Genomic DNA, 26974 nt, shown 5'->3' on the forward strand with positions numbered 1-26974 from the left:
TGTAAACCTTTTACAAATATGAAAAAAGTAAAACATCCATACAACTTTAATCCAATATTTTGAGGAAACATCGTTACACATCTCTCTATCCAGCTCCTATTCACCATGACTTCTGGGAGGTCAAGACTGATTGTACCACCATTAAACAAACCGTGTTACTTGGCCACGGCAGTCATTTAGAAAGCAGGGTACATAGCTTAAATATTTTCACCCTTGTTGTCTGCCACTGCAGTTTGGCTGTGTTTTAAGTGTCAACAACAACAAAAATCGTGGACAGTCCTGCGATCTTCTCCGTACAGTGTGTAGCAATTTACGACATCCACTTGCTTTATCCTCCACTTCCATTCGTTATGCTGAATTATGTTTTTTGTTTTTGTTTTTTTAAGGGAAGGGGGTTGGGGGTCGACTAAACATTTAGGGGGGGGTTGTCGGTGCAGTTCTTTGCCATTGTTTTCAGTTAAAGATCTACCGTGTTAGGCTATATTATACAATTATCATATTAAAGGCTGCACCATGCATATCTTGTAGTTGGCCTATAGGCTTTGCAGTGGAAGATGCGGGTTTCCACTGTATTAGCCAGTTAGTGTGCTACTACCTCTCTAGACATGTCAAGCACCTTGAGAATTTACTCCATTTTTTTTCTTTCTCTCAACTCATATCTTTGATATCCATATACAAGTACATTGTTTGTAGCTGGTTATTCAGCTATATTAGCTAGTTAGTATGCTAGCTACCTACCCACAATTATTAAATCACACCAAATTTACACATACTCATTGGCGATTTAAACAGTTGTGTGCGCTGTACATTTTTTTTTGTCACATCATTGTTCCTTCACTAGCTGCTAAGGCTGTTGGGAGTTAAAAATCTTGGCCAACAAGGAGACGTTTGACTGGCTCTTGAGCTGGTGGAGGCGTTCCTTTTCCTGCTGCTTCTGGCTGCCAGAGTCCATCATTATCATCATTGTCTTTTTATTCTTCTTTTTCTTCGCTTGGATCTCCTCCTCCGTCTGGCGTTGCGTGAAGTCCCACGTTCGCTCTTCGACCTGACAACGACAGTAAGGCGTGACTATGTAGCGTGTCACGGGTTGGCTTGCAGTGACAAAGACGGATGGCAAGAGGGAAAGTAAAGAGAGAAAAGAAACAAAGTGGCACATGTCGTGAGAAAGAACGCGAAGGGAGAGAGGGCAAAAGAGAAAAGAGGCAGCGTTAACAAAGGAGAAATTGCAGTGAAAGAAAAGGAAAAAACTGAGGAGAACATGAATAAGAGATTGAGATAGAGAGGGAAAGAAAAGAGGAGGCGGGAGCAAGAGGGAGAAAAAAGAGCTTGAATGAAAGTGAAAAAACTGAAATAAAGTGATAAGAAAAAGAGCAAGGTGGAGAAAAGAGATCAAAAGAGTGAAAAAAGTGAGGAAAAGGATCAAATGAGAAAAAAGGAAGAGAGAGCAAGAAAGCAAGACAGAAAAAAGTGTGACAAGAGAAAAGTGCAGAGATGGAAACATCACAAAAGAGAGGGAGAGAAATAAAGAAAAAAAAGAGCGTAAAAGAAAGACAGGAGGAAAAAGGAAATGAGAAAGCGAGATAGGGAGAGTGCAAAACAGAACATTTGAAAAAAAAAAAAAAAAAAAAAAGGTCCCCTTTGCTCGTCTCTTTCTCTGTCATCCATCTTTCTCTCCGTCTGCGCGCATGCTGGTAACTCACGTGCTGCTGTGTGTCCGTCTTCTTCCGCTTCCCCTTCTTGCTCTCATTGTCCATGCGAGCGCTTTTGTCCACGTTGTCCAGGTAGAAGTTGGTTTCACGCTTGGCCTGCGACACCTCGGTGCGTAGGCGCTGATGAAGAACCATCTGCTCGTAGGCCAGACGCTCGCTCAGGTTTGTCCACTGGAACCTGTGCAGGTACTGCCAAGGCCAACGGCTTCCTGTTAGCTACCTGTTAGCTACCTGTTAGCTACCTGTTAGCTACCTGTTAGCTACCTGTTAGCTACCTGTTAGCTACCTGTTAGCTATGGTGAATAGCCCGTGTTCACTGTACCTTGATGCACCAGAGGTCGGACACGAACGTCTGGCGTTTCCGCGTCGCCATGGGCGTGTTGTGAAGAGACGCCGCCACACGCTTGGCCACGCGCTTGTCACGGAACTCCACCCAGCCCTCGGTGAAGTTGCTCCTCCTGGAGCCTGCGCGCTTCTTCCTCGCCTTCACATGGCCATCTGTACCACCGCCAACCCGGTCGGTTGAAGAAGAACACAAAAAGGACGCCGCGAAACGCTTAACAATAGGAAACAAAGGAAATGTGGAGAAGGACGAGAGCCGGCGCTAAAATGAGGTAAAGTGAGCAAGAGGACTGTATAGGACAGAAGACCTGTTGAACATCCTTGCGGTGACTAATGTGAGGTTGCTCGCCAACAAAACGAACAATCTGTTAAGAAAACTGCAGTTGCTTGTTAACGACCAACGTTTAGCTGCGGCAGCCAACGCGAGGGACGTCGCTGTGATCGTGAGATTACAATTTCAGCATCCCTGTGTTCGCACACTTTTTGTTCTATTTATTGCATTGTTTGTAAAGTGCTTTGTTACAGCTCTAGCTGTTATGAAATGCGCTATATAAATAAAATTGTATTGTATTGTCATTTCATTTCAGTGATGTTCCTCTCTCATCTACTAACAACTTCACATAAAATAGACTGAAATGAGAGGGACTAAAAATCCTGGACATCCTGTATGCCAATGCGAATCACCTTTGGAGTAATCAGACCACAACTTCGTACAGATTGAGACCATCAACGGCAGGCTACAGTACCAATGTAAGGATTGTGACAATTTGATCTAAAGACACAGGCGCTGTAGGAGTTTTTTCACATTACCTATTGGTTTTATATTTCTAAAGAGCTAAATTTGTATTAAAAATGGTATTTTATTTACTTTTTTTAAACACTATTTTATATAGTATCATTACTTTTAAACTGCTGTAACACCCTGTTTCCCCTTTGGAGGTTAATCAAGGATATCTTAACGGTATAATCTATGTACTGTATGTATTTCAGTTTGCACTTACCTGTAAAGGGGTAGGATTCCAAAAAAGTTTTAGTTCTTTCTACTGTTTTGTTGACCAGCAGTACTCCGGGTTTGGTTTTGGGCTAAACATTTAACCTCGATAAAATATTTGATACTAGGATGCACATAATTTTTTTCTGCCTTTTCAATGTATGAATAAGCACCATGTCTTTGGCAATGTTCAGCATCTTAGACTCTGTGATTGCCTTCAATTTCACTGCGCCTTTCTTTCCAAATGCAAAACAATTTCAAAATGTTTTTTAGCAGGACTCAACATTTTAAGTAGTATACGTGAGCAGGGACAAGCTTTCAACAACGCAAGCTGCATAAAAAAATAATCATCCTGACAAACTCAAATTAATTGATAAAATCACGATCCCTACCTTCAGGTTGCAGGAAGATTCGTCCGATCTCGCCGTAAACAGACAAAAGATTTCTCATATGTTTGGGCCGGAACCTGGGAGGGATGTGACCCAGGTACAGAATTCCTGGAACACACTTTCTGTCGGGGGAAGAGGAAGTCTTTGACACCCCTTTAAGAGTTAGCTTTTTCTGCTTTTTTTCTTTTTGAGTTAAGAGTTTCCCATCCTCCTCTTGTTCTTGAGTTGTGGTCTTCATCTCCCCCTCCTCCTGCTCTTCTTCTCGAGTTGTAAAATCCCTATCTTCCTCCTCTTCGTTGGCTGTAGTTTTCCTCTCCTCCTCCTCACATTGAGCTGTCATCATCCTCCCTTCTTCCACTTCCAACTGAGCAGTCGCCTTCTTCTTCTTCCCCCTGTCCATCACTGTTCACTAGAAATGAAAATATTTGGTTGAAACCACGGCTCCGCATCTATATGGCATATAGCTGTTGCTGTAGTTTTCCTGATGATAGCTACCATTCTTAAAAAAGGATATACATTAGTTGTAAACATGTCAAAACTTCAAAAAATAGCGTAAACCTTCTACAATTTTCACATAGCTATGAATGTCACGTTCATATGTGACATGTGTTATGTGTAACTAAAATGTTTTAAAGAAAATGAAATGTTGACCAGGACGAAGAAAAAGCAGATCGCATTTATGGGTGTTAACCGATTATAAGACATTGTCGTCTTTGTTAAATTTGTGCTGTAACGTCTCCATAAATGTTAGTTGGGTTTTTGGGTCCAAAAATAATCAAAATACAATTACCTAGCAACTACAAATCGAAATGAAATCACCGTGAAAACTACTCCCGTTCACGTGCAACTGAGGTCGCATGGTAGTGACGAATCACGATGACGACGAACAGCGACCCTAGCTCATTTCCTGTTAAAACACGCCATTTCATATTAAAATTCCAAAGTGTTTAAGAATTGAAAATTAATAAAAATGTGTTCTCATTTACTATATTTAATTTTTATGATAGCTTCTCCATATTAACGCGTGATTTAGAAGTTGGTTGAGCTCAAACATGCTTTGGAAAAACTGTGAAATTCACCCATATTGTTTGAGTCGAGGGGGTGCGCTACCTCTATAACTTTTCAGTAGTGCAAAAACACTAAAAATAAGTTCTCGGCTTATTTTAAAAAAATAATGTAACTTAATGCCATTTCATTTTCCTTAATTTTATTAAATTTTGTACTGTGCCAATAATCCAAAAGGCTTCACCTTTGCTTTTATTTCGAAGTCACGTGTGTTATAGGAAGTGAGTTGCCGTCGCTACCGGGTCGCTACGTACATGCGATTTTACAGTAAAGTGCAATCCTTTTTTTCATACATTTATTTTGGAAGCAGGGTCAATCCCCAAAGTTGACGAAGGATGATTTTTTAACAAGAGTTTGTATCGAGGAATGGCAGGACACATGTTGTACTGGCACATTCTGGACTCTAGAAGCTAACTTTTAGCTGCAAACAAGATGCAGAGACCGGTGTCTACTCTGCGTCTGAGTCCGCAGATCAAAGTCAGAGTTCTCAACGCCGGTTTTCAGATGCTCGATGACCTCATTCAAGTCAGCGCGCTCGAGCTTAGTCGAGGTACATTCTGTTTGGATTTGTGCGACATGGCCAAAGGGCTAAGCAAAAATAAATGACGTTATTCAAAACACGTTTTGCTCCCCATCAGGAATTATTTTCTCAAGCTTTAAAACTGTTCTTTTATACCCAGCGAGTTTCTTGTAAAATTGTGAAAGTGCATAGCGCTTATGAAAGGATTCCTACCAAAATCATTCTGCCAAATGTACACAGTTCCTAACCTTGCCTGCAAACTGAATTCTCGCGGTATTTGTGAGTTCACAAACTCCCGAGAATCCATCTAGTCCCGAGCGATCTGATTTCCTTCGAGCCGAGTGTTTAGGGGCGGAATATGCGACTGTGACGAAAACAATCGGCTTGATTGAGAAACCAACGTCATGTAATTAAGACGCTCTTTATCCGCAAATTTACATCGCAAAAACGACTACTAACACTCAACGCCACGATGCCATCTCTGCCAATCATTGAGATAAACACGACTCATCTGCTCAATACAAGGCGCATGCCGGTGACATTCCCATCCATTGCCGGGAATGGTCAAAATACGTTTGACAGGTGCAAAAGTAGCAATATCGCCCAATCAGCGCGAATTATTGTACTGAATGCCCCGCCTATCCCGAGCAGATCAAATTGGAGCGGTTCCTACTGTGGAGAACCCCTTTGAATGATTCACGTATCACCTTGCCAGGTTACACGGTTCCCGCGGATCCTTAGAAAGTCGTAAAAGGCGCATTGAATCTATGAATCTAAAAATAATGCCTTAATTGGCATTGCCGCTGCAACTAATAATTATATTAATAATTAAAGCCAGCACATTATTTCAAATTGATAGTGCAGAAAATGTACAAACAAAAAGTATTTATGATTCAGTTACTGTTTTGGTCAGTAACATGTCAGAAAACAGGGAAAATGTGGATCATTGTTTTCCAAAGTAAAAGCAAATATTTTATTTTGATTCAACCCGTATCATTAGACCACTTTTATGGATAAATACAGAAATTGGACAATACTTACTTTTGAGAAGCTGAAATTCAGAGCATTTGAACAATTTTGAATTAAAAATTGTATCTAAAATGATTTTTAAAAAACTCTTAATTTGATAGATGATTGTTGCACGTCTAATTGGCATTAAAATATCCAAAATAAATCTTTCAAAAGTTAAAAATGTTAACAAATGATAAGTATGATTCTAAGTCATTTACCGAATGACTCTCGTGGAGACATCACACAATCACAGCGGAACCAACAAAACAGTGATGTGGTTTTAGTCGGCGCACGCCACTGACAGCATGGGACATTGGGAAGTTGGTCTAATATTTTATTTCAAATGGAATAACAAAGTATTGAAGTTGCTTTAAGATGCACAAATCTTGAATGTAACGCAAAGAGTCTCGGAAGACTAGCTAAAAATGTGATCCAGGTTGCGCACACACAAATAAATAAATAAAAGAGTAATAAAGCACTCCGATTGGCTGGCAACCAGTCCAGGGTGTAACTCGCCTCCGTCCCAAAAAGAGCAGGGATAGAATCCAACTCACCTGGGATCTTAATGAGGACGAGCACAATAGAAAATGGACGCATGGTATTAAAGCAATCTGAGAACATCAACATCAATTCAAAGCAAAATAACTAAGACCTGAAGATCTCTTTGTTGCAGAGGCAGGTCTGAGCCAAGAGGAGGCACTGGAGGTGCTCCAGGCCGTGAGAAAGGAGGGAGAAGCGGATGAAGGAGGAGGAGCAAGTGACGGAGCTTCTTTGACCGCACTGGACCTTCTGCAGAAGGAAGAGGCGCTGAACCGCGTCGTGACGTTCTCCTCGCGGCTGGACGCTGCGCTCGGAGGAGGATTTCCTGTCGGGAAAACCACGGAGATCTGTGGAGCACCAGGAGTAGGAAAAACACAACTTTGGTGAGAGAGAGACACGCACGCGCCCAAGTAATGATATCAACTTCATTACGGTAGATTTCCATAGCGCCTTTCAAGGTGGCCAAAACGGAGACAGTCACAACTCCTCCATATGCCGCAGTAATATTAGTCATTCTGAGCAGAGGATAAAATGGATAAAATGCGCAACGATAGCAGATGATGTGACGCAAGTATGGGGTCAGTCTACAGCTGGCCGTGGACGTTCAGGTGCCTCCTTGTTTCGGCGGTCTGGGAGGTCAGGTGGTCTTCATCGACACCGAGGGAAGCTTCGTAGTTCAAAGAGTGGCGGACCTTGCCGCCGCTGCCGTCCGCCATTGCGCCTCGCTGGCCGAGGGAGCTGAGCAACGTGACGCCGCGTCCGCCTTCACCGTGGAGACCATTCTGTCCAACATCTTCCTGGTAAGGTGACACTCAGGAAGTTCTGGGGCCTCACTTATCAAAGAGTGCGTAGGATTTTTAACAAAAGTAAGAAAGTGGTTTATGACTAAAAAAAATATATATATCAAACTATCAAACTGTGTACGCACAGCTGGAGAATATTTTCCCTTGATCATTTACAGTTCCTGATTAAAGCGCGCATGTGAATTCTGCCCTCTACATGCTCAAATCCATCCAAATATGGTCAATGCAAAGCACAACATGAATATTAGTCATGCTGGCCAAAAAAACAAACAAAAAAAAAAAGTGACGAAAGATCTTTTTTTCACAGACCGAAAATGAACTGCGGATCAACATGGTGGAAACAAGGAAGGGAATATTGTTTGGTGGCCTTGGCAGTGTACAAAAGGACCACTTGAAAGTAGAAAACACTCAGGAGCATGAAGCAGATGATCACAATTTGCGAACAGTGTGACCGTTTTACCCCACTTGTATAAAATATATTCCCGTGCCACAACTCATGCAATGCATCATGGGGCTGCTTTCCTAGTGACCATCAGTTGTGCACTACTTTTCAAGATGACAAAGTACCACGTCGTCATGTGTTCACTTCCCGTCCTGGCGTGCCTTAGGTGCGTTGCCACGACTACGTGGAGCTCCTGGCCGAGATCTACCTGCTGCCCGACTTCCTGTCCCGCCACCCGAAGGTCCGCCTCCTGGTGATTGACAGCGTGGCCTTTCCCTTCCGCCAGCACTTTGACGAGCTGCGGACTCAGCGGACCCGCCTGCTCAACGGCCTGTCCCAGCAGCTCATCTCCATGGCGACCAAGCACGACGTGGCAGTGGTTCTGAGCAACCAGATGACAACGCGGCTGCAGGGTGGACAATCGCAGCTGGTCCCTGCGCTGGGGGAGAGCTGGGGCCACGCCCCCACCCTGAGACTCCTCCTGCAATGGGCAGGTTCGCAAAGGCAGGCGACCATCTTTAAGTCTCCAGATCGTGAGGAAGCGACGGTTAACTACCAAATCACAATGGATGGCTTCAGAGACGACGACCGCTCGGAGCAGCCGCCGAGTAAACGGCCCCGAACACTCGCAGACCAATCGGCTGCCTGCTAGGACAAACCACGGCAGCTGCTGTCGTCGTGGTTGAAGCTGCCATCCGGTCAGAGACAACTGTATATTTGTAAATATGACTTTTGTCGCCATTAAATGAATCTAAAAATGTTCCACACGTCTATAAAGATTCCTTAACTAGTCCCAACTAGAGTAACGATTTTTAACTCACCATCCATTAATTATCCGAACCGTTTAATCTCATGAGGACGGTTCGGTTTTATCATCATGGTATTAAATTCATGGTAGGAGCACACACGCAGTTTGCATATTGTATGTTGGTTGTTTCATCTTTTTCTCTTTATTGTTTTCTCTAGAGATTCTTCAACAGGTCAGAAAAGACTAATTAGTCTCAAAATAATTTTCAGACATTTTGTAAAGAATCTCACGGAAGTCTAAAGGCTCATCAGAAAATCAAAATCTGTATAAACTCAAGTTGCTGTTTGAAGAGTTTGAGATGCGTTTTAGAGATTGTAGTGAAATTTCAAAACGATGCGGTAACACTCGTTGCATATTTGGTTGAGATTCTCACACGAAGATGTTAAATGCGCACCTTTAACTTGAAACTCTTAAACTTCCAGTGGTAGGATTAGTGGTGTTGCTAAACGCCGCTGTGCTCCTTGATCCAGCTGCGATACTGAGTCACTCGTGCGTAGATGCCTGGCTTGTTTCTGCGAGCGCAACCGTTGCCCCAGCTCACCACGCCGGCCAGGAAGGCCCGCCCACTCGGGTTGATGACAGACAGCGGACCCCCGGAGTCACCCTGACAAAAGTCAAAGATAAAATGAGATCAGATTGTTAAAATAACGCTCAAGACTTGCTACTATTTGGTCCGGCCGGACAAAATGGCGGTTGACGGACGGCGGAAGGGCGGACCGAAGATGATAAATGGACAGGGAAATTTTAGTAAAATGTCCAGCTCTGCCAATTTCCACTTGTCGTGGAAGAAACGGCCCTCTTGGTCAACTTTCTTTTGCTTTGTTACAATCTGTATTTTAGAAATGAGCTGGAAAGGGCCACACAAAATGTCACGCAGTGAGGGATTCACCCTAACATGACTTTGAGAGTAGTGCGTTTGGAGAGGAGAGCTGCTCCAAAGCGCCTGAGAGTGCGGCCACAGATCTGCTGCCATCTGCCGGTCAAATATAAAATTGTTTTCATGTTAAATGTGTATTTTCTACTGTGGTCAACAGTACTGCCGGGTCACGCATGGTTAATTAATTTTAATTTTATGCCAAAGCCTGCGGGCCGGTGACAATTTGAACACGGGCCGCATTTGGCCCCCGGGCCCGACTTCAGACATGCCTGCTTTAGACCGAGCTGTCTCAAAAAGATTGTTCCACATCTCTAACGACACTTTATAACAGGAGTTTTCAATCTTTTTGAAATTGAGAGCTACTTCTTGGGTACTGATTAATATGAAAGGCTACCAGTTTGATACGCACTTCTTATGTAACAAATATGCTAAAATCATTTGGAGGTAAATCATCTCATTGTTATTTCGCCCACTAACTTTTCTCAACGAATCAACTGATTTGGTAATGTGCTACACTGTTAAACTTTAACTTATAGTATTTCTTTTGAAGTATTGTCATTTCTAAACACAAATCAATGTAAGTTTAATTTAAAAAAAAAAAAAAAAAAAAAAAAACAGTAGCAAAAAAGATTAAATGCAGCTTAATGGAAAGTGGGGCAGGTGAGCTATTTTTAGAACAGGCTGCGGGCCACTAAAGTGGTCCTTGGGGGCTACCCGGTGCCCGCGGGCACCACATTGGAGACAACTGCTTTACTTTGTAGAAAGTGGAACAAGTGTCCCACAAGTCTAGACCCTTAAGCTTCCTGTACATAAGAAGACTTCAAGAAGATTGGGAAAGATCCTTGGAAGAATATCATCTTGCGCCTGCTCACATTTGAAGGCAAATGAGAGTTTTTAGTCACAGGCTCAGCCTCGTCTTAGAGATTTTACAAAGACTGCCCTTTTGCAGGGTCAGGATTTACAAGATTTCAACTACATTCTTTAGGCATGTTTCCCATCATGCTCAGTTGCGTTTTTGCCTACATTTCACCTTCCTCCAGGCCGCTGTTGTGATTGTTTGCGAAGTTTACCGTTTGCGGTTTTGTTCGAGCTCATCTATTGGTTGTTGGTCGTGTCGCCTCACCGCAAAGACTGAAAGAAGACTCGCGACCGCATCGAGCACGTTTGATATTGTCGTAAGGGCAAGCCTAGGAAAAGACTGATCCGAAACATCTCGGATGACCGCCTTAAACTAAACGAGCGCTGCGACTCCAGCAATACGGTAAAAATTCCTTCGCACTCAGTTTTGAGTCTGATACTGTGAAAATCATTCGGTGTTAAGACTATCTTAGATCGATTCGGTCAATTACTCTTCAACAGATCTGGTAAAACTCGCAAGTTCAACTAGACTCAAAAAGACCGCTCCACAACTCTAAAGACCTTTGACAAAGTCCAACTAGTCTTGAAAAATTGTTCGAAAGAATCTTAAATGAGCTTTTAAAAAGACTTTTTTGCAGAACTCTGAGGACCGTTTAGAAAGTCCAATAAGTGCGTGTAGACTCTTCGACAAGCCTTTAGAGGGCGCTTTTGGAGAGTCCAGCTAGTCTCTACAAGTACAGTACATCTTTTCCAAGTCATTCAAGGCTCTTCACCTGGCAGGCATCCACGCCACCTTTGAGGACACCGGCACACATCATTCCATCAGTCACCTCATTGTTCATGGCGCTGTTGCACGCCGAACTGTCGACGACGCGAACTTTGGCTTTCTGCAGGACGCTCCCCGCCGCACCTTTCGAGTGACACAAGGGCGCTGACAACGGACAACTTCCTTTGGCGAGACTAAAACATCGGTTTGCCCACCTCCCTCTCTGCTGGCGCCCCAGCCGGTTATCCAGGCCTCCTGGCCAGCGGGGAAGTGGTGCGCGGGCGAGGGCAGGCAGATGGGCCAGATGTGCTGGTTGAGCGGCACATCGGAGTCCAGCTCCATCAGCGCCACGTCATTGTGGAAAGTCAGCCGGTCGAAGTCTGGGTGAGCCACGATCCGCGACACCCTCCTCCTCACCGTCCACTCGTTAGTGCGGCTCAGCACGTGCTGGCCCAAAAGAGCTTCCCATTGGTCGGCCTGCGAGTGCCTGTGACGCAAAGGGATTTGTTTGCGATTGGTCGGCCGGCAAGGCCACCGCGCCCCTTTCAATTTGAGGAGTTGACGCGCTTCGATTGAGACCCTTTGGAAAGTTCAACTAGTCGATAGTGACTCTTAAATGAGTCTGATCGCTCTTGAGAATATCTGCCTTATCTTTAGACTCGAGTCTGTAACGACACGTCAGAACGTTCAACTAGTGTGAATACTGTTTTGAAAATTAAAAACTCTTCCAGCCAGTCTGTAAAAGCTTCGGAAAAAAGTCTTGACTTCTCTGTCGCGACTGTTTATGAATCTGTAAAGACTCTTTATAAAGTTGGACTAGTCTGTAAAGACTCAAACTAGTCTGTAAAGGCTCTTGAGAAAATCTCGCTTATCTTTAGACTCTTCAACAAGTCTCGGGTAATTCAACTGATGTAAAGATTGTTCTGCGACTTTAAACTAATCTGTAAAGACTCTTTAGCGCAGGGGTCTTCAATCCTGTTCCTCGAGGTCCGTTGTCCCGCCTGTTTTCCATCTCTCCCTGCTGCAACACATCTGATTCAAATAATCAGACAATCAGCAAGGTCTGCAGAAGCTGGATAACGATCCTGGACATTTGAGTCAGGTGTGTTGCGGCAGGGAGAGAAAGAAAAAGGCAGGGCAGTGGACCTCGAGGAACAGGACTGAAGACAGCGGATTTAGAAATCCAACCAAGTTTCTAAAAACCTGTTCTGTAACTCAACTAAAGACACTCCAGAAAGTCCAACTAACCTGTAAAGATTCTTCAACAGGTCTGAAAAGACTCTTTTAGAAAATTTGGCTAGAATCTAAAGCAGGGGTCACCGCGTCCGGTCCTCAAGGGCACCTATCCTGCATGTTTTCCATGGCTCCCAGCTGCAACACACCTGATTGAAATGATCAGCTCGCCAGCAAGCTTTTCAGGAGCCTGATAACGATACAGATCGTTTGAAAGATGAGAGAGGGATGGAAAACATGCAGGATATGCGCCCTTGAGGACCGGACTAGGTGACCCCTGCTCTAAAGACTCTTAAAAGTGGTCTGGAAAGGCTCTTCTAATTCAAAGTCTGTTACACAACTTTCAAGACTTTTAAATCTATAAATAGTCCAACTAGACCGTAAACACCACACAAGAGTTGTAGTTGATCCCCTGCTCGTACGCACCTGACCGAACCCTTGTCCTGGACGCAGTGGGCAGCGGTCAGCAGCCATCTGCTGCTCAGCACAGACGCGCCGCACGCGTGGCCCTGGCCCACCAACTGGAGGCTGACCTGCCAGGGCCATTCGCCCTCTTGCGACGCCTCGCCGCCGACAATGCGAGAACTTCGGTACGGCCGCAAGCCGCACTCTGAAAAGAAAAAAACAAAACAAAATAAAACAAACAAGATTATCTCTTGCGCTATGTTTGGTAAAATAGCTATCGTTGTAGCGGGGTCAATTTGACCTGTTATCCAAAAGCGTCAGAAACAAAGAACAAAAAAAACAAAAAAAATATGTATATGCACAGTATGTTGAAGGTGTGCAAACTATCAAATATAATCCATATAAATATGCCGCAAATACAGTGCAGTTGTATGGATCATCAAGTATGATGTAAATATGGATCATTACAGGCGCACAGACAACTATTGTGTAAATATGATACATTAGAAGTGCATGGAATTAAATCAAGTCCAAAAATTAAGAAGCTACAATAAAAGCTATTTAAAAAGGGGGAAAATCAACCCAAGCATATTTTTTTCAAGAATATGTTCCCAGCAGGCCCACTAGTTGAGACACGGCATTCTGATTAATATGATACATATAAATATGCCGCTTGAATCTTACCGCCTTTAAAGGAAATCAAACCCAAGCATATTTTTTTCAAGAATATGTTCCCAGCAGGCCCACTAGTTGAGACACGGCGTTCGGATTAATATTGCCTCTGTGGAATATGAGTTAAGCAGCAAAATGCACCCGTTTTTTTTAGCCATCTGGGGTCGGCCATTTTGTCATTTCTGTTGACTGAAAATGACATCACGACTACTCAGGGCTCAGGTAATGGCCAATCACGGCTGACCTGTTTTCTGAAGCTTAGCCGTGATTGGTCGTTACAAACGCAATACCTGTATTTATCAGAATGACTTGTTTCAACTAGTGGGCTTGCATCGAACATATTGTTGAAAAAAAATGTTTGGGTTGACTTCCATTTTAAGTCTATTTACATCACCCCAAAGACAAGTGGGAAAGGCTCCAGCTCACCCATTACCCAAATGAGGATAAGCGGTATAGCAAATGGATGGATGGAAGATGATAAGACACCTTCTTTTCTGGGACAAGCTGATTTGAAATCAAGATAAATCACAAATATGTATTGAACCTTTTGAGCATGAAATGAATACGAAAATAATTAGGTTAAAACAGGCTAGAATGAATTTCATACCAGAAAACTATTTTGCATTTGCATTTAAAGCTCGAGTGTGACGTAATTTCAGAAAATGCCAAATTAAGTCTAGGTAAGGTAATTAAACATAACACAAAAAACAAAGCATGAAAAAAAAACAAAAAAACGTCTATTTGGTATTTTCGACAACGAAATCGCTTATCCGAAGTTTGATCGTGGCGAGCGACAACCCAGAAGTGAAACATTGTTGTTGGCATGATGTATGTTAGACCACACATAGACGAGCAAATTGTTTTAGCCGTTAGTATTACTCAAAAGATGATTGGCCAAGTTTACTTCACACTTGGTCTTTAAAATCGGTCAATTCGACCCATGAAACAACAAAGGCATTGAATGGTGTGTGTGAGAAAGACATACGACAGGCTTCCTCATCAGACGCATCCTCGCAGTCGTCCTCGCCGTCACACTCGGGATTGACTTTGTCCAGGCAGCGTCCGTTTCTGCAGCGAAAGCTGGAGTCGGAACACGTCGTCATGGCGACCGCTGCGGGTCATCACAAACGTGTTAGCGGTGCAACCGTCGACGTGACTACGTTTTGGTCTAATGGGTCGTTTTGACACCAATGTCTCCTTTTGACGCAAATGTCTTGCTTTGACCTGAATGTCTTGTTTTCACAAGAAATTGTCTTTTTCACAATAGTGTCTCATTTTGACTGAAATGTCCTATTTTCACAAATGTGTGGACAATTGGAATCTTTTTTTTTTTTAATGAATGAAAAGGTATTCATGAGACACAAAGCATTCGTACATTTTTCGCATTTGAACTCATCAGACCCGTCAGTGCAGTCATCTTTGCCGTTGCACACCGTCCTCTGCGAGACGCAGCGACCGTTCCTGCAGCGGAATACGTTGGGAGCGCAGGCGCCTGGCAAAGAAGATTTTAAAAAATGACGTGAGCCCAGGCAGTCCACATCTTGGAGCACTAATCCCCCCCCCGTCTCATTAGTTCAATTGCATGTATGTATTGATTTCATTATCGTAATATTCTACATACACATTTCGACAGTTTTTTTTTCATTTATTACTACAAATGACTTGGCCCATCCGTCTGTTTTAAAAATCACTTCAGTTACGCTCTGTATAATGCAACCGAACAGAGAACGATAATAGGTGGTGTGTCGTGCAGTGATTTTTACACCATGTACTGCTATGTACACAAATTACAACCGAAAAATAATCTTAGCTCTCCAAGTACCACCATCATCACCAAAATTAAAATACATTGGTGTAGTAGGCTCAAGTGTTCATCAAAAACAAGGGATAGGTTTAATTCCTAAAAAGTGTATTAACCCTTTCATGCACAGTGGTCACTAAAGTGGACAGCTATTTAAAAGTTGCTTTCGCCTATATTAATTCATCTGATTTTTTTTTTTAAATAGCTTAACCCTTTCATGCATTAATTATGATTTGCTGTAATTATTTAAAATATAAAATATTTTTTTGATTAATTAATATAGGCGAAAGCAACTGTTTTAAATAGCTGTCCACTGTAGTGACCACTGTGCATGAAAGGTTAAACAAATATTACTGTGAATCATTATAACATTATGCAGTTTCAACAATAATGTTGTGCTTAAAAATATGAAAATAAACGGTATATAAATGATTTAATCAAAATGTATTGCAGATGGGACATCTCATTCATAGATGAGGTATAAAATAAATATCATAAAATGTAAAGGTAAAAATAGGTAAAATTGTTTATTTGATATCAAAATAATCCATTGTGATTTTTTAAAAATCTGATTTAAACAGAAACTCACTGCAGTCTTCCTCATCGCTGGCATCTCCGCAGTCGTCCACACCGTCACAGCGCAGACGAGATTCCACGCACAAGTCATTGGTGCAGCGGAACCTTCCCGGACAAGCTGCTCCAAAACAAAACACAATTCGACAAAAACTATCAAAGGTGCATATAATGGAAATATGATCTGTTGGAGGTAGGGCGTAGCCACACATTTTTCAGTGGGGTGGCCACTGGCCAGAGTGACACATCATCTCACTGAAGGGTGGCCGTAAAGCGCATGCACACGTGTACTTTTACATGCTAAGCCCCCCCCTGAAACTGAGAGGTCATTGTTTATTACAGCATGCACATTCAGGGTTTCATGAAATTAAATGTTCACATAGTGGTGGTCCATATTGCAAAAACGTCATATCACGATTGGGAAAAAAAAATAAAATCATGATCACGATTTTATCATGATTCTTATTTTTACAGTTCTTTTAGACTAATTTGCACATTTCTGACCATTTTCCTCATGTTAACATGCCTAGAACACTAAAGTGGGGTGATTTTCACCCACACAATTTTTTTTATGTGATATTTTGTCATGGGAAGTTAAAGAAGACAACTTCCAATTTGGCATACAGTGGTGTACTTTTACATAAATTGATGAAAAGTGTATTTTATCCGGGATATTATATCGGGTTAAATGTACCCGACGTTAGTGATCGTGTTGATAATTTAACGTAACGTTCTTTCGGTCACGACCCACAGCTCTTGACCGTAGGGGAGGGGAGGTGCGTAGATTGACCGGTTAATCGAGAGCTTTGCCTTCTGGCTCAGCTCCGTTTTCACCGCGACGAACTGAATACAAAGTCCGCATCACTGCAGACATTGCACCAATCCGCCTGTCGACCTCCCGTTCTGTTCTTCCCGCACTCGTGAACAAGATCCCAAGACAGTTGAACGCCTCCATTTGGGGCAGAATCTCAATATATATTAGTCGTACGGCACGTGGCGTAAATATGCTACATCACAGGTGTATATGGACCATTCAAGCGCAACACGATCACACAACAAGTGTTAAAAAGACTTTACAGTCACTCGGGACGAAGGCCTCGAAGGCGGCGGAGAAACCCTGGCGCACGTACGACCAATCCGAGTTGAACTTGACAGTCATCAGGTTGCTTCTGCTGGCCACTGCTGTACTTCCCACTTTGGCACCGCACAGCCTGCGATGCAAATATGATGTCTTAGAGATGCATGGATCATTAAGTCTGGTGAGAATATGCTACTTTAGATGTGCATGGACCATTAAATATGATGCAAATATGGTACATAGAGGCATGAGTTGTGAATGCGGTAAATTACATGCGGACTGGAGATTAAACATGATGGAAATATCCAACATTAGAGATGCACGTAGACCATGAAATAAGAAATTTGTACATACAAGTGGTTTTCCGTCCCCGGTGAATATAAACGCAGTATGCAGCACATGAATAAAACATGCAAATGTGTACTGCATCAGAATTCGTCTTTCAGTGCATCACACATGAAACAAAACAAGAAGAAAATAACCTTCGGCCGTTGATTTCCACATAATCCCGAGAACAATCGTTGGAGTCATTTCCGACATAGAACTTGCTGAACTTGACCTTGACCAACTTGTCCTGCGACACCTGGAAAAAACAAACAAACAAAAAAAAAACACAAGGAGTATTCCCACTTTAACTTTAGTAAATTTGCTCCGTTCAGTTCGTAGCCAAGTCAGCGGTGCATGTCAGTGCGGACAGGCTTTGAACTAAAAAAGCTGCAAAAAAAAATAAAAAATAAAAATCCTATCAAATAAGTAGTACTAGCCTGGATGTTCCACATGCACGAAGTCCGAGGAGGATAGCTGGACGGGAAGTACGGCGTAGAGAAGACGCCCATGTCACCGCTCAGAGTTCCCCCGCAGTCTGCTGGCAGCACGGAGGTTAAAAGCAACATTCTGAGCGCGCCACAGTAAAAACTGAAAAACGTTCATGCGCCCACCTGGTGGTGCCAGAGAGACCTGCGAAAAGTTGGCAACGAAGCCTGGAAAGTTCTTCTCCTCGTTGGTGACCAGCGTCAACAACATGACGTTGCCCGACGACACAAAGGACAGCGAATGGTGAGCAATGCCGCAATGTCTGTAAACACAACACGTACACTGCGGTGCGGTTTCGACTTTCGACAGAAGGCATGTTCAGACCGTTGGAAGATTTCATGTAAACACAGATGTAACGAATGAATTTGTAAAGATTGAGCTTGTGGAAATGGAAGGTAAGATTGAAGTTCACGATGATGAAGAGAGTAGAGATCGTGAAAATAGTAAGGATTGAAATCACATGAAGATGGAGACTGCGAAGCTGGCTAATGTAAACATTTAAGTCATAAAGATGAAGGGTGTAAAGATAGCAATTGTATGGATGGATCATGCAATGACTAAATTCCTAAAAATGGGGATCAGGAAAATGGATGATGTAAATGGTGATGATGGAAATCAGAAAGATTTCAGTTATAGCGCTGGCGGACATGAATGTTGTAAAAATTGAAGTAATGAAGGTACAGGTTGTAAAGACGTCGACGGTGAAAATGGATGACTAAAGTCGTAAAGTTGGAAATCGTTAAACTGGGTCACGTCGAAAGCTGAAGACAAAGATGGAGCTCATGAACTTAGATGACGTAATATCATAACGATGGAAGTCATGAAATTGAGTGATGTAAAGATTGAAGTCATAAAGATGGAGATCGTAAAACGGATGACGTAATGTAACGCCTGAAGTCACAAAGATGAAGGTTGTAAAAATGGAGATTGTGAAAATGAATGACGTAACGGCTGAAGTCAAAAAGATGAACGTTGAAAAGATGGAGAGCATGAAAACGTATGACAAAGACTTAAGTCCTAAAGATGGAGAGTCTCACTCGGCGATGGCGGTTTGCTCGATGGGCGCTAGCGAATCATAAATCTTGACAAAGTCGTGTTGGCAGTCATCTTCCAGGATCAGCTTTTGGAAGTCGAGTCGCACGCGGTGGCCAGCGTCCGCTCTCAAGCGCCACTGCAGGTAGATGTTGGACGGGTACGAAGAATCAGGGAAACCCGGCGACCGAATCACTCCGCCCTCTCGGACATGCACGTTAAAGGACTTCTTGACTGGAAACCAGCAGGTTGTTACCTTGTTATTCACACCAAACATCAGCTTAAAACTCAATAGTTTGACCAAAAACAAACAAATATTTGCTAAAATTCTTTCTCATTGGAGTTGCTTTGGTGTGATCTGGAGCCTATCACAGCTGACTTTGGCCGCAAGGTTGGGTACAACCTGGACTAGTTGCCAATCAATGTCATGTCGCATAAAGACAAACAAATTAGGAGCCAATGGCAGAACGCACATAGCCAATGGTCATGACCAAAAAAAAATCATTGGAAAATAAAAAAAAAGCTTATTCTTACCCATTAAGGATGTTGATGTCATCCGTGGATCGATGGCTGCACACAAAAATGACACGTTTTTAACATGCTTATCGGCAGAGCTGGGCATCGCCTAACCACCACCGCGTTCCGCCCTGCGTATTTAATCAACCACGAGGCCCCGGTCCATCCCTCGTCGGCGACAGCCAATCGTTGTCGAGAACGTAACCATTACGTCACATGCCGGCGCCGCACGAGCAGTCACGCCGCCAAACAAAGAAAAAAACATCAAACAAAAACAACTGACACACGCACAGGGTGGTGATCTGTAAAATAAAAAGAATATGGCGCACATGCCATTGCGTCTGTGAGACGGCAAAGCACACAACACAGTTTTATTTTTTTTCCTTACTCGGCCGCGTGTCGGGAGTGCGGCACCTGAGTGCGACGTGGTACAGATTAAGTCCGTTCTCGACGCCGTTTGGCTGACTCTGACCCACTGGGACCACGCGGGTCGATTAAATATGCCGACGGAAACTCGGTGGCGGTTAGGCGATGCCCAAGATCTGCTCATTGGCCGCTACCTAAAATGGCTACAACAAATCACTTGATTGACAGTCGGCTGGCGCAGGAGTGCCGACCTCGCGTGACGACGGCGTCAACGTTGAGCGCATGCTGGGGTCTCAGCAGCACTCTCCCTTGCCGACTTTGTTGACTTCCTGCCGGCGGCGTTTGCATCGACTGGAGGGCGACATCCACCGAGGCTTGCAGGGGCTCGGGGACCCCGAACTCGGAGCGGTAGTACGCCGTCACAGAATCACCGCCGTCGTCGCTGCAGCAGGGGAAAGATGGCGGTTGATATGACATGACTTTTGACTTACCTATCAGTCTGAAACGCTTAATTAGGGTTGGGCACCGGGAACCGAGTGGAAACGGGACCAGCACTTCGGTTCTCCCGGAATCGTTCGGGTTTTAACATGACGGTGCCACATTTCGATTCCTAATCCGTCTCGCGGAGGAAGCCATACAAAACAAAGTACCAATAGTGTGCGCCGCGGCCGCGGGCAACAAGTGCCGACAACACACAGAGGGCAACGAAGACTACAGGATAATGAGTGTGATCATTATGGATGTTCGACACAAGTAGGGTTGCCAACCGTCCCTTGAAAAATGGAATCGTCCCGTATTCAGGAACGTAAATCCACGTCCCGTATTGAGTTGTAAAGGGACAAACTTTGTCCGGTAATATTAATTGAAAATGTCGATACTTTATCTTGAGGATCGATACTTAAAACTGAGGACTCTGGATCGGATATTGATATTTTGATATCGATACGCCTATCCCTGGTTGAAGGCAGTCAGGTCGGCCGTCCCTGCCGATGAGGTGTACCTTATTTATTTTTCAGGGAGTTGGCAACCCCAGACACAAGTCAAAAGTGTGGCTGAACTTGATAAAAAAAAAAGACCAAGCTGCTCAGTGCAACACGTAAAAAATAAATCTCGCGCAAAGGAGGTTGCGCGTCTAACACCTTATGATTAAACACCTCCGTTTACATGGGGTGGAATTGTTAGAGTGTTCGCTGTTTGACTCTTTGCGTCGACATACCGGTGTTCTGAAATTCCTCCCTACCCGTCGAGACATCCTACCAATGCTTAGTGTTCTTGCGCACTCATGCTCACAACGCCGATAGCGAGGTGGGGTCGCCAGTCCGAGTCCGACCCTCGGCCAAGTGATGTGGACCGCACCGCAGCAGAAGCATACAAATGAAATATGTTTAATGGCCACATAGAGCAGTTTTTCCTTTTGATTTGCACACTTGGCTTGTCCGTAATGGGTGTTAAGTAGCATGCTATAAGCTGCATTATTGTATTGTATTTTCTAGAAGTTCTCCAAAATAAAGCTCTCTTGTGGATAATTCAACCTCATAGGTTTGATATTACTATATTTGTCAAAAATATACATTGAGAAAATCATAGGAAAATTCCAAAACAGTAGAAAGGTTCATTAAACATTTTTTTACACTCCCCCCCCCAAAAAAAATAAAAAGAAAGTAAAAACAATTTTTTATAAAAGAATCGGAATTGAGAATCGTCAGGAACCGGAATCGAATCAAGGAATCGGAATCGTCCAAATTCAAATGATGACCAACCCTATGCTTAATATCTGAAAACCGTGATTAAACATCACCAAAGTTCATGTGCACATCTCTCCTCATGCACATTTTTAAGTTAAGGATGTTAAGTGTTTTCTTCACCACAGCGCAAGCCTAACATCACTTGATGTCAAAAAACTGCAATCAATCTTCACTTATATTTATGTGGACATGTTGTCTTGTGCCCACTTCAACCACTGCAAATTGTAGAACAATCACCCCATTATTTATAGTTTTATGAGCGTTTTCCTCTCCATACGCGCTAACATCAGAAGCTTAATGTCGCTTAATGAGGAAAATGCTTCACAGACGTAAAATCCCAAATTGTAGTTCTAATTCAATGTTTACATTTTTTTTAATTTGATGTGGGCATACGTTTTCTGAAATTTAGCAACATTAGGCTTTACTATCCTCACGTTAAGTGTGTTAAACTGTTCGTTACACCTCAAACAGGAAACACTGTCACGTGACCCACCTGAAGGCTTCCACCGATGAGCGTCGGAAATATTTACCCAACGCTGCGTTTGTGTCATACATCACTCTTAGCTGCCAAATGAAACGTTAGCGTTAGCCAGAGCTGATCACCCATGATGCATCGGGGCCACGTCGCCACTCACCTGCTGGCTGACGAGAGACGCCATCTTGACAAACGGCTTGCTGCCGGGGTCCTCGTAGGCCGGCAGGAAGCGCTGGTTGGCGATGGACATGGAGCCCACGTAGATTCGCTTCACGGCCACGTCACGTTGCACTGGCCACATAATAACACGTCCATGCTAGGCTTGTAATAGTTTTCGGTTTTTCTTTTATCTTTGTTGTTAATTCATTTGGAATTTAGTTTTTGGAATTCAGTTTAGTTTTAATTCGTTTTTACAGCGGCTTATCAGTTGTTGTTTTTTTAATGCTCTGTTTGTTTAACTTTTATTAGTTTTAGTATTGTTTTTTTAAATGTATGTGTAATGTATTGTGTAATAACAGTAAACTACAATTCTGATACGACTGTTTGACCTTCTTTCTTCTGTATGCCTGTGCATTAACACAGAAATAAATACATTCAGAATAAATGCGAAAGCTCATGTGTGAAATTAATTTGCAAAGGCCAATACAAAAGCTACTTTTGCTATAATAACAATTGAGTTACTTTTAGTTAGTTTTAAAAACATAAAATGCAGAGCTGGGCACGTGACCTTTTTTTGCTGGTCAGACCCCAGCCCTCCTGCTGCGACCTGGGTACCCTTCCGGCCTGGACCCCTCCAGCCTTATTCATAAAAATGATCTGACCCGACCCCGTTGTGGCCCCATAAAAATAATTACATCTAAAACGAGGCAACAAGGGGATTGCAGTATACAGGACTGTAACATATCTCAAAATGGATGCGGAAAACGGGCGAAAGACAGTTTTACCTGCTAGAGTGTTTTTTTGTTTTTTTTTTCTAAAACGGCGTCATGAGTAACAGCGAAAAAAACTGTAGCTTACTTGAATATTGTTGAAAGTGTATTATCTTACTTTTGGCAGTCATTATCAACACCACTAATAGAACTCGCAAAATTGATTCACTTGAAAAATGATTCCATTTTTTCTGAGCTTCCATATGTTCTCTCTGTCTGTTTGTTTGTGTCCTTCTCCTCATCCTTCTTCTTCTCCTCCTCTTCAGCTTCCCCTCTTTGTGCAGACCGAACGTGTTTTCCTTTTTTTTAAAGCTTTTTGCAGACTGAACATACCCAATGCAAGTAAGTACGCACAGTTGGTAGCGGCGCATTTGACGCGTCGGGAAGCAATTTTTGTCGTTTGCCCATTACGCCGAGTTAGGTTGAGATGAAATTTGGCCGCCTCGCGAGCACGTCACACGCATGAGGGCCGATTAGTGGGCCGGATTAAAATCCACCTCCGGCCTTGCTTAGTCCAGCCCTTTTTTAAAATTTGTCACCGCCAAACCCCCCGCCCCAAAAATGGGCGTCCGACCGGGCCGGAGGGGCCCCGGGACAGACTGCCCAGCTCTGATGAAATGTAATTTCGGTAAGCTTTCGATTTTTAAAAGCCCTCTTTTTATGACATTTTGTTAATGAAAATGTTTTTTTTCAATTTTAGTATTAGTTATTTTGTTAGTTTTCATTGACTACAATAACCTTGGTTCATGAAGACACAAAAAAGACACTTACGACATATCGAGACAGGTTTAAAAAAAAAAAAGGGCGTCGACTCACGGTGGAAGTGCCACACAAGCAGTCCGGTTAGCAGAGACAGAGCGGCGGCTGCCATCACCAGGCCGACGCCGACCCACAACCTCCTGTGACGTGCTGGCCTCTTTTCCAGCTTTTTGGCATCAGGGGCGGGCAGAAACTGAAGGGTGGCATCCAGGTCTAGATCCTGATGGATTGGCGGGGGTTGCCATGGTGATCCAGTCAGATATAATTGTCATTTAAAAGAAAATGCTTTCAATGTTAAATGTTCAGACGTCGCTATTTTTTTTTCTAACAAAATTACGGACATCTAGACCAGTGTTCTTCAAAATTTTTTGAGTCAAGGCATAAATATTTCATTGAAAAAATCCCACGGCACACCACCAGCTGAAATTATGAGGAAAAAAAAAAGCTTATTTTAACAATATATAAATACATACAATACATAAAAATTTGATGTGCATTAGGCTAAACGGTTGCGTTGTGACAACTGCAATAGTGCTCGGAAATATTTGATGTCACTGAAAAGTGACGGTTCATCCTATAATCTAATAGACAAACGAAAGACAATGGTGTACTTCTGTGTGCATTTATTCAACTCAAACGTCATGCTGCAGCATAAACATATGCACTGATAAACATGAGCACCGAAGTCAAGCTGAGCATTGAAGTAAAGCCCGTATCTCACTGAGCAGCGAAGGTTTGCAAGTGTGTGAGCACGGTAGCGAATCTTTTTTTTTCGTCAGGGTTCGTTCAGTGTTGCAAACAGTTGAAAAGGTTCGCCAGACATTCCCAAACAGCTTTAATGGTCACAAACTGTTTTTCTTGTCGCCATCCAATTTTGAACATGTTAAAAATGTATTTGGAACAATAACAACTGTTTGAGACCATGAAAATTGTTTTGTGACTGTGAGAGCCAATGCTTTGAAGTAGTATCTCAATTCTGATGAAAGGGATGGTTGGGCCGGGATGGCCATGTTTTCACTAACAAGTTTATTTTATACGTTTTTTGATGAGGAAAATGAAAAGAGTTGTCATTTTCTATTTTATCAATAAATTTGGGAGAAATCAGGAAATAAGTAACTCCATGAATAACGACTCTTGTATCCTTGTTCGGTCTGAGTCATTGGAGGGACCGATTACAAACTCTCCATTGGAAATCATTGTACTTTCATTGCTTATAACGTCCAAAAACGGTGATCAATTGGCGCCAAAATTTATGTGGACATCCTTACTCATGACCACTTCAACATATCAAAAGGATTAAACTCTCCGTGGCTGAGTTATATGAGAATGAGGAAATGTGGAAGTGAGCAGAGCTACATAGATTTATGCTGGGATGAGCGCACACTGCTCCTTTGCTAAAAAAAAACAAACAAAAAACAAAACAAAACAAACATTGCTTCTTTTCTGATCACAGTTAGGACGGGCGAGGCATTAAACACCAGTCAGGATATTTACAGGGACTGAAGTAGGAATGAGTAGACGTGTATTTCGATGAGGAATGGCCTCATTTTTTCGACCTACAACACGCCGTCCAATTTGGAACGTAACAGTCGAAATGGTGAACTTTTTGTTCGCTGAACATTGACGCTTGCTCATTGAGGTCTTACCTCACTCTCACGCCGCTTCACTCATGCCGAAGCTGGCGGCTGCGAGCGGCGTCGGACAACGCACGCGACTCCTTGGGAGGTAACTGACATGAAGACGCAGGCTGGGTGGACAGTAAGGAGCTAATGTTGTTGTGCTAACACCTTTTGTTTTAACGGCCTGAAGCTAGTTGTTGCTACTAGCCGTCCCGTTATCCTACTGTTAGCCGGGGAGGGATAAAGATCCATGCTTGCCTGATTGTTTGCCCACTGCCAGTCACCGTCTGCCTCCTGAGAGTTGACACGAGTTTAGCGTCGCTAAATGTCAGAAATCTAACCAGTCGGGATTCTGTGCGCATTCATGCTCTTGTCCGCTTCAGCCTAAGTGAGCGTGAGTGGAGAAGCGATCGCCATGGTATTTTTGTATTTGTGGAAGTGATCATGATGAGCTCACGTTTTATGTCAATAAATCCAAAATATTCTGCAGAACACTTTTATACTTTCACAGGTTGAAGAGTAGTAACGTGCATTTGCATTTTGGTGGCGATTGGTCGCCATTTTAGACAACAGAATTGACAAAGTGAGCAATATTACCACGCTTGCCTCCCTCCTTTGACGTAGACCACTGAGACCGAAAAAAGAACAAGCCGAGCTCTAAAAGGGGGCGGGCCAATTTGTTGGAACTCTAATCACAAAAAAAGCCCTTAATTCACTACAGAGTCTTCTGGGGTGACATTTTAGTACTTATATCATTTTTACATGCAAACCTATTATATAAGTGCCAATGTTACGCTCATCCAAGTGTCCCTTTAAAGATTTAGTGCGCATGCGTGTGTGTTTGCATTTCTCAGTGACGTTAGCGTTAGCTCTCTAGCTTAACATGGACTCAGTCTAGTCTAAACTGTACAGTCAAAAGTACAATAATGCAAATTGGGTGATGGCGTCATTTAGCGACTTCTAGGACAGCCAATAGCTACTTTCTTTACTGAAGAGTTGGCACAACACTGTCCGAATGAATGACTCTGTGAGTCCCCCCCCATATCTGCGCAACTGGCTAGAAGTAGCTTTCATTCGCTGGTCCGATTAGTTGAATTGAATGACGACAGATCAAAATAGGAAGAAGAATAGAGGGTTGGCCTCTCCAAACAGATTCCAATCCAGGGCAGGCACTGCTGACTCTCAGGCCCCCCCATTGCCCGCCCATGACGCCGGGTCTGACAACACAACTCAACAAAGGGTGACCGGAGACCAGATTCAAATCTAGAACCCCGAAACTGTGAGGCAGACATGCTAACCACTGGTTCACCTACAGATGCTGTGCATGTGAACTGTACACACACGCCAAAACCGGTTTATCCGCTGGTGACGTCACTCACTTGTCTCAGCCTGAACTTCTGCCCCGTCTCCAAAGGATCCATGATGACGTCACTGCGGTCGCTGTGGTCGCACTCTCTAGTTGACTTGGCTCAAGCCCCGTGCGCGCGATCCTCCATCGCGAACAGATAAGTGTGCGCGTGCGTGTTACAGAGAGAACGAGGGAGAAAAACACCGAGAACGTTTCCAAAGCTTCTGAAAGAAAAAAGTTAAATTTGGCCTTATAAATTTGCCTAAGGAGAAGGGGCACGAGATGTGTGGGATTTTAGTCTCCCCCGCCCCCTTCCGAAAAAACACGTAAAAGCAGGGAAAGAAAAAAAAAAAAAAAGAAACGTGTTGGTCCTTCCTGTCGACGAAGCAACTCTCCTCCCACAGCGCACTGCGCGTTTCCTCACCTGTGCTGGGCGTGTCAGTGTATGACAAAACGAAGGGGCGTGGCCTCAGTGCCTGGCCGCTTCTC

At 43.3% G+C, this 26974-nt stretch overlaps 3 protein-coding genes across 9 annotated transcripts; 1 reads left to right on the plus strand and 2 right to left on the minus strand.

Moving 5' to 3' along the window:
* Positions 1–24: 24 nt before the first annotated feature.
* abt1 (activator of basal transcription 1) lies at positions 25–5541 on the minus strand. Of its 3 annotated transcripts, none has more exons than XM_086035028.1 (5): positions 5476–5541; positions 3435–3840; positions 2032–2207; positions 1701–1898; positions 25–1045 (listed from the first exon to the last, which is right to left on the minus strand). In XM_086035028.1, the coding sequence occupies exons 2-5, from the start codon at positions 3829–3831 to the stop codon at positions 845–847; spliced, it is 972 nt and encodes a 323-aa protein (XP_085891154.1). In that variant the 5' UTR covers positions 3832–3840; positions 5476–5541; the 3' UTR covers positions 25–844. The 3 variants fall into 3 exon arrangements, with proteins under 3 accessions (XP_085891154.1, XP_085891144.1, XP_085891138.1); XM_086035018.1 differs by lacking the exon at positions 5476–5541 and adding an exon at positions 5230–5415; XM_086035012.1 differs by lacking the exon at positions 5476–5541 and adding an exon at positions 4222–4338.
* Positions 4697–8575, plus strand: rad51c (RAD51 paralog C). Its single transcript, XM_086035001.1, has 4 exons — positions 4697–5046; positions 6701–6950; positions 7151–7367; positions 7979–8575. The coding sequence occupies exons 1-4, from the start codon at positions 4929–4931 to the stop codon at positions 8462–8464; spliced, it is 1071 nt and encodes a 356-aa protein (XP_085891127.1). The 5' UTR covers positions 4697–4928; the 3' UTR covers positions 8465–8575.
* LOC147153716 (suppressor of tumorigenicity 14 protein homolog) lies at positions 6348–26892 on the minus strand. 5 transcript variants are annotated; one of them, XR_015087355.1, is made up of 19 exons: positions 26517–26892; positions 23576–23738; positions 21991–22121; positions 21849–21919; positions 19862–20052; positions 19263–19298; positions 18734–18962; positions 17822–17958; positions 17648–17745; positions 17366–17466; positions 16883–17016; positions 15822–15926; positions 14807–14923; positions 14417–14542; positions 12781–12964; positions 11337–11608; positions 11129–11265; positions 8021–9224; positions 6348–6914 (listed from the first exon to the last, which is right to left on the minus strand). XR_015087355.1 is itself a non-coding variant. In XM_086034946.1 (19 exons), the coding sequence occupies exons 1-18, from the start codon at positions 26556–26558 to the stop codon at positions 9063–9065; spliced, it is 2436 nt and encodes an 811-aa protein (XP_085891072.1). In that variant the 5' UTR covers positions 26559–26892; the 3' UTR covers positions 6348–6914; positions 9015–9062. The 5 variants fall into 5 exon arrangements, 3 of the variants coding, with proteins under 3 accessions (XP_085891072.1, XP_085891086.1, XP_085891064.1); XR_015087359.1 differs by having other exon boundaries at positions 6348–6588; positions 6680–9224; XM_086034946.1 differs by having other exon boundaries at positions 9015–9224.
* Positions 26893–26974: the final 82 nt, after the last annotated feature.

This window comes from Filicampus tigris, chromosome 1, assembly GCF_054856515.1.
Source record: "Filicampus tigris isolate MCC_2025a chromosome 1, RoL_Ftig_1.0, whole genome shotgun sequence".
Lineage (NCBI taxonomy): Eukaryota > Metazoa > Chordata > Actinopteri > Syngnathiformes > Syngnathidae > Filicampus > Filicampus tigris.